Source organism: Silene latifolia, chromosome Y (genome assembly GCF_048544455.1).
Source record: "Silene latifolia isolate original U9 population chromosome Y, ASM4854445v1, whole genome shotgun sequence".
Classification (NCBI taxonomy): domain Eukaryota; kingdom Viridiplantae; phylum Streptophyta; class Magnoliopsida; order Caryophyllales; family Caryophyllaceae; genus Silene; species Silene latifolia.
Genome location: NC_133538.1, coordinates 155,419,235 through 155,431,047, shown reverse-complemented (window position 1 = coordinate 155,431,047; position 11,813 = coordinate 155,419,235). Strand labels below are relative to the sequence as shown.

The 11,813-nt window shown below is 36.0% G+C and overlaps 1 protein-coding gene across 1 annotated transcript; it reads left to right on the top strand.

The window, feature by feature from the left end:
• Positions 1–5,518: 5,518 nt before the first annotated feature.
• On the top strand, positions 5,519–7,834 carry LOC141629224 (protein FAR-RED IMPAIRED RESPONSE 1-like). Its single transcript, XM_074442260.1, has 4 exons — positions 5,519–5,823; positions 5,937–6,323; positions 6,408–6,735; positions 7,790–7,834. Exons 1-4 carry the CDS (start codon positions 5,519–5,521, stop codon positions 7,832–7,834), a joined length of 1,065 nt encoding a protein of 354 aa, XP_074298361.1.
• Positions 7,835–11,813: the final 3,979 nt, after the last annotated feature.

Below are 11,813 nucleotides of genomic sequence, written 5' to 3'. Positions count from 1 at the left end.
GTTTAATGTTTAACATAGTTAGTTGTGCGTAGTAAGACCTTTGAACCATTAATTTTATATGTTGGAAGTCAAGTTTCGGTTTTATATACATCTTGATAACGATTAGTGAAGTGGTGACGGTTTCTTGTTGTTTTAGTATTACAATATGTCATTTTACCATTTATTCATTGAAGTTACATTTCTTCATACGCTGTGCGTGCAAAGTTAACGTGCTTTATCGTTGGCGACTAGTTGTCCCGGAGAGTTACGTATGATTTATAATTTAACGAGTTTATGCTTAGCGAGTAATATCCACAGTAAATAATATGTTTTAACCCATGTCATGAATCAAATAATAAGTAATATGCGTTGAAATTTGGGTGGTGAACTTCGGGGACGAAGTTCCTTTTTGGAGGGGAGGAGTAATGTCGCGAAATAAAAAGGCTGTTTTTGAATAATGTTTTGCTTGTTTATAATGTTGTTGGTATTATGTTTTGCTTTAATTACAAAAATTTCTGAAGTATAACGGATTAATTTAGTTCTTTAAAGTGAATGTGGTTATATGTTTCAAGAGACGGTCATGAAAAAAAAAAAAATAGTTATAGTGCGATGAATCGTATTCGAATCACGTTGCCGAGTAACATGGTGGCATTAGTTGTACCACATGAAAGTTGATATGAGACATGTTCTAGATTGATAGTTTGATAGTTGTTACTGTATGTTGGGTGATCGTGGGTGGTGATTCGCATTGCGAGTTTGATGTTTTATATATATATATATAGAGTAACGGTTGACGGTGATAATGCTTGCATGATAGTGGTAAGAATCGATAGGTATAAATGTAGACGGTGATGATGATGACATGGGGGGGGGGGGGGATGGTATTTCCAAGGAGTTATGGTTTGAGCGGAAAGAGTGGTGAGGTCGTGTTGTTCCCGTGTCTCGAGCGGGAGATAAGTGAGTTGAACTTCGGGGACGAAGTTCTTTTTAAGGGGGGAAGACTGTAATACCCGCCCTTTTAGGGACCCTTTGACCAGCGTTGACTGACCATGGGGGCGGGAGTAGTCTTAGAAAAGTGTGCCAAAACCATCTTGGGCTGCGTGTTAAGAGTGGTACTCGATAGAGTAGAGGCTACTCGATCGAGTAGCTAGGTTACTCGATCGAGTAGGGGGCCACTCGATCGAGTATGTTGGGTACTCAATCGAGTACCTGGTTTTCAGCGAGGGTTTTATATCGCGTTTTGTTAAATCCGCAAATCACTTCCGCCACTTTCCTCCTATCCTTCAGTCGCCCCTTTCCCTTCCCTTCACCTCAAAATCTCCATGGAAGCCTTTTTGAAGATCCTTGAACCTTAGGAGGACTCACTTGTGTCGGGTAGCGGTCTCTTGCTGAGCTTTTTCCCTAATAGGTATGTCATAATCATCATCCGTGTCCTTGTTCTTTTAGCTAGGGTTTGCCTGTTAGTAATAGATGATGGTATTCTGGTTATAGGCGTTGCTTGGTTGCTGGACATGTTATCTGTCGGCATGGATTGGTTGCGGTGGCTTAAAGGTAGGTTCGCCTACTCAGTTTCTGTAGATGGTCTAGTGTGTCAGTTGTTGTGATTGTTTGGTGTTTGCTTAGTATCGTAATTGTATGGCAACGATTGTGATGGCAATTGTGGTTGTTGTCTCTGGTTCTCGAGATGCGTCTCGGCTTAGTGGGGTCACTTGCGGGAGTGGCTTCACGCCCTAGTTTCGCCCTCCGTGGAACCCGCCACGGGAGGGGATGTGCTTATTAATGGACAGGGTTATCGCTCGGTATGATGAGCGGGGATTTGGTGGGTACGGCTGCGGTCCCCCACTGGCAGGACTGGTCCAGTGGACGATCGATGTGAGTTGGTTGAATTACCGTGATTGTGTTGAGATTAGTAGCATTGTATTGTGTTGATAATTGTAGTTGCCGTTGTCGTGTCTTATCTCGTCATCGACCTTGTGTGGTTGTTTGTTTGTTATGTGTCCGTCGTGATCCCTTATGGTGAGCAAATCGGTCTTGGCGGTGTTGGGGATGTTGATAGTCGGAGTCCCGGGCAGGGATGAGTTCTCACGAGATACGATGGTCATAGCGAGTAGTCTTTGAGTTGTATCTTTATGTCGTTTATTGGTTTAAATCGCTTGTAATATAACTTAATAGTTCTTTTATCGACATTTGATTATTACTAACCTCGGGCAACCGGGATGGTAACGTCCTTATATCCTAAGGAAGGCCTAGTTAAGGCTCCTCTGAATATGGGGGTGTTACAAATGGACTACTCAAAATGCATGATAGTTGCCTACAAGAATGATGCTCACAAACAAAATTTCATGGACCATTATTGGGAATGGAAAGTATGCCAGTTTTCTTCAAACTGGTTTGATGGAGATGACAATCCTGTGGAGATGGATGTACCATCTCACAGTAGTCCTTTACATTATTTCCTTACTACTCAGCCTTTGCTCCGAATTTTGTTTCAGCGACTTGGGAGGGAGGAAAAGAAAAACATGGCCATGGTGTGCAAGGGCTGGTCGAAGTGGTTCCTTATAGGGAGGGAGCCATAGGTAAAGGAAAGGGATTATTTCCGAGGGGTGGTTCGGGGACAGGAAAATGGTATAATCACTGTCACAAAGGATCATCGGCTCCTTGAAAGATTCTGCCTTTGCACGACTATGTCTAGTCGTGCAGAAATAATTAGACATCATAAACAACAAGCACGATAATTTAAAAACCGAAGAGAAGAATATGAAATTGAGGAGCAGTCTGGTGATGAGGGTTATTATGACTCCGACTGTTAGATTAGTTTAGAAATATATTAAGTTAGTTTTCTAGTTTATTGTTATTTTATATTATCTAGTTTTTTTTTTTTCAGTATAAGCCTTAGTAGGCTTTATCATTTTGAAAGCCTTAAATGGCTTTTGTAAATATTTTACTAATATTAATGAAATAGTATTGTGTCTATTTGTTTGTTTACTGTCATTAGCATTCAATACATTTTATATACAGTATGCTCTATCAAAATGGACAACAATATTTCCAATGAACATTAACAGTAAAATAAATGTTCCTTTAAAGGCATGATAATGGACATTCGAAGGAATACATTATATATGAACCTTTATTTGTACGAAATAACATGCTTATGTGTTGAAAAGACGCAATTATTCACATTAATTTGAATATTACTTCTAAATGTATATTATATTAATTATAAAAAAACATGTTCCATAAAATAAATTGTCAGCTATCTATATTCGTAATTTACATTTTCTGATAATTAGGTACAACTAAAATATTATTAAGCACTGTTTGGAAAATGTACATTATATTATATTTAAAGGTACATTAAGCTATTTAAAAAAGAACATAGAACATTATTTGGAAAAAAATGTGAATTCAGTTTAATTCAAATGTCCATTACGTATTTTCATAATGTGCATATACTGTTTTATGCAATAGATTAAAGTAACATAGATAACTTCACCCAATTTATTAATTACCATGATTATGTTTGTGTCAGTTGAAAAGACACAATTGTTCACAGAATTTAATCTCTTATAATCAATTAATCCACTATATAAACCCAAGAGTACACAACTAGTTTTCCATCCTATGTTTTCCAATAACCAAAACTTTTAATCTCTTCAGAAAAGTACTTAATTTTCTTTTAAAAAAAAACAACGGACTACTCAAAATGCCTGATAGTTCCCTACAAGAATGATACTTACAAACAAAATTTCATGGCCCTTTTATAGGGAATGGAAAGTAAGCCAGTTTTCTTCAAACTAGTTTGATGGAGATGACATTCCTGTGGAGATGGATGTACCATCTCCCAGTCGTCCTTTACATCATTTGCTTACTACTCAGCCTTTGCTCCAGATTTTGTTTGAGCGACTTGGGAGGGAAGAAAAGAAAAACATGGCCATGGTGTGCAAGGGCTGGTCAAAGTGGTTCCTTATAGGGAACGAGCCAGAGGTAAAGGAGAGGGATTATTACCGAGGCTCGGTTCACGGAAATGAAAATGGTGTGATAACTATCATAAAGAATAATCGGCTCCTTGACAGATTCTGCATTTGCACGACTATGTCTAGTCGTGCAGAAATAATTAGACATCACAAAAGACAAGAACGACAATTTTTAAAGGAAAGAGAAGAAGAATATGAAATTGAGGAACAGGGATGAGGGTTATTATGACTCGATCGTTAGATTAGTTTAGAAATATGTTGTGTTATCTTCTGTTTATTGTTATTAGGTATTATCTTGTGTTTTTTTTTCAGTATAAGCCTTAGTAGGCTTTACCATTTTGAAAGCCTAAAATAGCTTTTGTAAATATTTTTCAAATATTAATGAAATAATATTATGACTATTTCTTTGTTTAATGTCATTAGCATTCAATACATTATATATATGCTATATCAAAATGGACAACAATATTTCCTATGAACATTAGCAGTAAAATAAATGTTCCTTTAAAGGCATGATAATGGACATTCGCAGGAATACATTATATATGAACCTTTATTTGTACGAAATAAATTCCCAATTTTTGTAGAGCATATTAGAATTGGATTACTGCATTATTGATGCAATAATATTCAATATACTTACTTACTTACTTAACTACTGTTGAACCAGACAATGAGTACAAGTGATGCAACTACGTCTTCTTCTACAAATAACAGCTTTAAAACACCAAGGACAATAATTGAAACATTAAATGCACTCCAGTACATTCCATTCTGTCCAGAGGAAAAGAAACCTAAATTAGGACAAGTATTCGAAACGCTAGAATCAGCAGAGTTATTCTACAAAGAATATTGTACAATCTGTGGGTTTACGCCAAGACTTGCAACAACAAAAAGGATTAAAGGCAATGAGTTACCAAACAATTTTGCATTAAGGAATGTTGTCTGCAATAGGCAAGGTGTAAAGGAAAATAGGAAAAGGAAGAGGACTGATAGTGATACCGATACTGCTGAGAATGATGCAGAATCTGATGTGACAGACATAAGCTGTGTGAGGCCGATTACAAGGATTGACTGTCGTGCATTAGTGCAGTTTAAATACCAAGAAAATGGAACTTATATTGTTACCAGATTCGATGAAGCGCATAACCATCCACTTGCTTCGCCTGAATCTACAATATTCTTGAAAGGAAACCGAAAAATGACAGAGGTACAGAAGCAATTCGTCACAAAGGTAAAGGTGCTAAAACTAGGTGGTGTGAAAGCCTATAGAGGTTGGAAGGAGCTGTGTGGAGGTTACGACAACATTGGGGCTACTGAGGTTGATTTCAAAAACTTTGTCAGGGACATAAAAACCTACATTGGTAATTTTGATGCACAAATGTTTGTCGAAAATCTTATTGGGAGAAAAGACACATGCAGTTCATTTTACTTTGATTTTATAGTAGATGAAAACAAGTGCCTGGCCGAGTGTTTTGGGCAGATCCGATCCGCATAAAGAACTACATTTGTTCGGTGAGGTTTTATCAGCCGATGCTACATATGGGACAAACAAGTACGATATGGTGTTTGTGCCTTTCACAGGAGTTGATCACCACAAAAGGTGCATAACATTTGGAGCTGGTTTGATAGGTGATGAAAGTATTGAGTGTTATACATGGCTGTTCAAGACATTTTTGGAAGCAATGGGTGGGTGCCAACCGATAATTATAATTACTGATCAGGACAAATCAATGAAGTCGGTAGTCCCGGAAGTGTTTAAGGAGTCAACACACAGACTGTGCATGTGGCACATAATGAAGAAACTAAGAGAGAAAGTCAGTTATCAACTGTTTCAAGATGAGGATTTTAAGACCAGGCTCAATAGGTGTGTTTGGAACAACCAACTTGAGCCTGATGAATTCGAAGAACAATGGGGGAAGATAATGACTGATTATCAACTTGTAGAACACGAGTGGTTTTCGATTTGTACGATCTCAGGGAACAGTGGATCCCTGCCTATTTTAAAGATGTTTCAATGTCTGGCTTGATGAGGGTTACTTCTAGGTCTGAGAGTGAAAACAGTTTCTTTGACAGGTTCTTCACACCTCATTTGACCCTTGTTGAGTTTTGTGTGTTCTATGAGAATTCCTTGGAAGCACAAAGACACAAGCAGTCCAAATTGAACAGTGACAACAAACACTCTGAAATCCCACGGAAAACAAAGTCAAACCTTGAAGTCCATGCTTCTGAAATGTACTCGCACACCATTTTCGAAGACTTCCAAACAGAATTGGTTGCAGCTTTGTCTGATTGCCATTTTAAAGATGTGGAGAAGATTGATGAGACAAAAATATATATTCTAACATACTTGCAGATGCCAAATATGTCATGGAACGTAGCATATTCACCAGATAACATGGTGATCACTTGTTCCTATTCTATGTTTTAGAGAATTGGCTTCTTGTGCAGGCACTGCCTTTGGATTCTACACAACCAAGATTTTCAGAAAATACCAGAACAGTACATAACGCAAAGATGGACGAAAGCTGCAATGAGTAAGCATGTCTTTGACAAAGATGGCAAACTGATAGATGCCTCTCAAAAGTTTTCTGACCGGAAAAGTTTGAGTACTGAGCTGTGGCAAGAGGTTTATTCTTGTGTCAGCGTAGCTGAGTGTGATGATAAAAACATGAAGCTTTTGATTGAAAAACTGAGAGATATTAGATTGGATATGATTAGTAACAGAAGTGTACCAGCAAAGAAGAAACTAGAAAGACAAGATGAAAGAAATAGAAAAGTACGTGGGCTGCAAAATACCTGAGAAGTTGGTGATTCATGTTCCTAAAAAATCTAAAAACAAGGGTAGGACCAAGGGCAAGAGAATTGAATCACAAATGTTAAAAGCCCTAAAGAAGAGAGGAAAAGAGAAGAGGTACTGCAAAACATGTGGCCACCAAGGACACAACTCTAGGACTTGCAAAGAAACAAACCATCTGACAGGTATGTATAATTTGGTTTCTTTTTAAATCATATTACATTAATGTTAAATAATTATTAAATTATACAAGCATAGCGCATAGTGTTTACCTTCCAAAATCATCAATCTTATATGGAGGCACATAAGCTCTTTGTGCAATGAACATTATGGTTATTCTAAAGGCACAGATGAAAATTTCAGCAATGTATATTTGGTTAACATTAAATCTATTATCAATTTAGTTGTTCATTTTGGCCATTTTCTCCTTATAAAATCAGATATTTAATTTATATTTTGTTGCATATTCACCAAATACTACCATGAAGATGACGACGATGAAGGAGATGAATCTGATGATGTGGAGGACGACGATGAAGAAGATGAATCTGATAACGAAGTGGAAGGTGCAAATTTTTGATTCAAGGATAGACATCCATAATATACACTACGAGAACATTCTTAAAGGCTTGTATGCACAATTCGATTTTACTGCCAAAGTACATTACTATTATAGGGAAAGTATATTACATTTGTATTAAAGGATCATTATTGTTGTTCTGCAAGGAACATTCTTAAAGGCTTGTATGTACATTACTCTTATAGCCAAAGTATATTACATTTGTATTAAAGGTTCATTATTGTTGTTCTGCAAGGAACATTCTTAAAGGCTTGTATATACATTACTCTTATAGCCAAAGTACATTGCTCTTATAGCCAAAGTATATTACATTTGTATTAAAGGATCATTATTGTTGTTCTGCAAGGAACATTCTTAAAGGCTTGTATGTACATTACTCTTATAGCCAAAGTACATTACTCTTATAGCCAAAGTATATTACATTTGTATTAAAGGTTCATTATTGTTGTTTTGCAGGGACATCATCAACTTGATTGTAATTGTTTTCCCAGAGTACAATAATTTTAAGACGTTTTTCACAATATACATTATTGTTGTTCAGCAAGAACATAATAAACTTTATTGAAATTTGTTTCCGGAATATAACACTCTCTTGAATTAAAATTTTTTCAAACTTCAGGTTGTACGACTCGCAGCTTCCTCAATATATGTTACATTACTCACACACATGTCACAAACGAAACTAAAAAAAGTTTTTACAGCTTCAGTTCAGCATCTTCCTCATCTTCATCGTCATATTCTTCCCATGGCAGTGGGTTTGAACGGAAATCCATTGCCTTCTTTAGTACAACATCAAAACATACATTGCCTTCTGTTGAAATCATATATGAAATGTATTTCTTCCGCAGAATCAGTAGGGGAGCATCCTAGCAAAATAAAGAAAACAAGGGATTAGAACATGTAAAAATGTGTACTGAATTATGTATTAAAAATAATTGTATTACTTCTGAAACTCACATCGCCTTTTTTAAGCCCACAGGTGCAATTTAGATTACCCTTAAATGTCTCCATATGTCTCATAACGTAAACACCACAATCAGTCTTGTTAGTGTTGTTTCTCTACTTCATCTTTGTAAGAATAGGCTGCAGTTTTTTAATGCGATCAACTTTTACCTTTGAAACACCGATGTCTTTCAAGTATTCTGCTAGAACATTACGCTGGCGGAGAAGGGGTGCAAGAAAACATTAGGACACTAATAATTATGAGGTACAATATCACAAAAATTAGAAAATTAAGACAGACACAAAATTTTTGGGGAAGGTACACTCTATGTAAAGTCATTGTACATTCACAATAATGAATAAGAACAGTATGTAGTGCTGTTAAGCAAAAGAGAGCATAGAATCTTACAAAAGACAGTGGTCTATCGTGGAAAAATTCTTCTGGTTTTCCGTCACGATGCACATTATCAATGATGATGAACTTATACTTGTTGCTGTCAATGACTAGTAAATGGTAATGCCTTTTATATATAACTGGGAAGAAGAACTGTAGATTTTAAAAGATTTAATTAGGCAACAAGCAAATTAAATATAACATGCAGAAAGAGTGTATATTGTCAATGCTAACCAAATCAATTCTATCTGGGTTAACCGAGAATTGGGTAAACTCTTCTTTCATTATATCCTTAATCACGATAAAATTTTCAACAGTGTCCAGTTCTCCATGAAGCATCATCTGTATGCAAGACAAGTAAAGTTTTTGATGTTAATCAAGGGAAAAAACATTACAAAATTTACTTATTGAAATAAGTTTATATAAATATTTGACTTACAGACACAGCTCACTACTACAGATACAGGCTATAACAACGGTCAAAAACCGTTGTTATATAAAAAAGCGGACGTTGTTAAAGCGTCCGTCGTAAAAGGTTATAACAACGGTTGGTTTTCTTAAGTAAACCGTTGTTAAAAATATTAACAACGGTTTTAAGTATAAAAATCCGTTGTGGAAAGTGTGACTCAATTTTGGGGGGAAAGTTATAACAACGGGTTTTAATATACAAAACCGTTGTTATAACTAAAGACAACGGGTTGTTTGTAAATAACCGTTGTTGTTTGTTCTTAAAAAATAAAAAATAAATAAATTAAATATTACTAGATGCATGCATAATTACGGCCCGTTAGAATTCCGATGCATGCATTATTACTGACATCACTGTACATATGAACGGATAATATGGAATGAGAAGGGTTAGTAATAAGATTTGAAGCAGCATTATTGAGAGATATGATGATGATTATGGCACAACTTCCTAACATATATATTAATTAAAAAGCAACTCAACCCACACATTGCTTAGTATAAATACATTGCATTATCTCAACTAACATTTCCATTATCTCAATATATTCATCTCCAAACCCTAACTGCTAAAACAAACTCTACTTAATCTTTCAAAACAAACTCCAAAAACTCCAACAAAATGAATGATTTCATCCTTAAGACTCTTACCATGATCGAGAACAACAACTTCATCCGCCGGTTCCTCCATATTGAGGAAAGTTTCAGGAGCTACCTTGCGGATGCTCGATCCGCACTGAAGCACGCCAAAGAAGATGGCTTGACGGAGCAGCAGCAGTTGCAGCTATATGACGATATAGCAACTGCTGAACGGAACCTCCAAATAGCCAAGGAGGAGAGGACGGATACGATAGAGCAGAATAAGATCCTCTATGAAAATATAAGAATTGCATTTTTATATATGTAATTTTTTTTTTTAATTTATGTATTTATAAATATATATATATATATATATATATATATATATATATATATATATATATATATATATATATTAATTATGTTTATCTTGCTTCTTCATCTTGCTTCTTCATTGTTTTACTAACTAATTATGCGAACAATACTTAAACAAATAACATAATGGTCGATAAAAACACATACATGCAAAAGAAATAAATAGAAAAATAAAATAATGACGATGAAACTAACAAAGGACGGCGAGATTTACCTAATAAATACGTAACGTAATAGACGATGAAATCAACAAAGTGACGGCGAGAAGAAGCGACGATGAGAAAGTGAGAAAGAGAGAAAGAGAGAAAGAGAGAAAGAGAGAAAGAGAGAAAGAGAGTGTGTGTTTTGTGTTTGTTTGTCCGTTTGTGTTTGTGTTTGTGTATTAAGGGTTGTGTTTTGTGGTGCAGCAGACTTACATTTTGTGTGTTTTATAGTATGGAAGGTATTGACAACGGTTATTAAACAACAACCGTTGTGAAATATGTTTTAACAACGGTTGTAAAAAACACCCGTTGTTAAATAAGTTTTAACAACAGGTTTCAAAAATAACCGTTGTGATTACTTTTCACTAACTTTGCGCCAATTTTGCGCCAAATTATTAACAACGGTTGTGCATGTGTGACCCGTTGTTAAAACTAATAACAACGGTTTTTATAACCATACCCGTTGTAATTGATTTTAGTAAAATTCGCGCCATACATTCTACAACGTCTATTGTGATTTTCGTGAATAATCGTTGTTAAAGGGGCGTTGTAGTTGCCTGGATTTGTAGTAGTGGATGTGGTGAAAAAAAATCGATAAGGCTCGGAAGAGTTTCTTCTAGATTCCTTGGCATTCAAAAGTTTTGCCCAACAATCAATCACATCACTCGTTAAATATTTAGATTGTCGCAGCGTTGCCATTTCAATACACCGAAGAGAAATTTCACCCACATGCACAAGAAGTTCCCTGGTTCAGGACTACCAGTGTTAACACAAAACAGGATACAGAACATTTTAAATTTAAATATTGTACATTAGTATATATATATATATATATACCTGGCTAAATCAGTATGTTTTCCTCTACTATACGACACATAATCAGCAATGCAATTCTGAAACTCAGTAAGCGGAGTAATAATGCATGTATCTGTGCTTAGTAAATTACGATTTGCAAGGATGCTCAGAGACTCTGGTTGACTTCTTTCATGTTCATGAACATTTTCATTGTTGATGACTTCGCCCTTGGTAGTGTCACCACTGTCAACCAGATTATGCTCATTTATACTCTTGTCGTTTGTATTACTCACATCTGTCATGTTCTCATTCTTCTCAGAAGCATCATAGCCATCTAGTATAATATTCCCTTCTGTACAACCTATCTCCATTCTTCTCTTCTTAACCCTAACAGTCTCATTGTTGTCAGGGACACCAATATCATCAATGTTCCGGGTGTAATTCCGGAGCAGGATTGTGACCACTTGAGCTTGTAGAATGATGTCGTTGCTCGTCTCTTCCTTTCACTATTTCCTGTAAAGATGAACAAACTGAGGGCTCGGCTTGGGGGCCGAGCGTACTCACTCTGATGCTCAAGTCAGTAAACTTAGAGAGATAAGTTGTATGTTTAACTTGGCAAAAGTATATTGTAGAGAGATAAGAGAGTTTATACCAGATATTCCAGTTGGTTTCTCAATGAGAGATGTGGAGTATTTATAGACTTTCACCTTTTGTCACGTAGTGG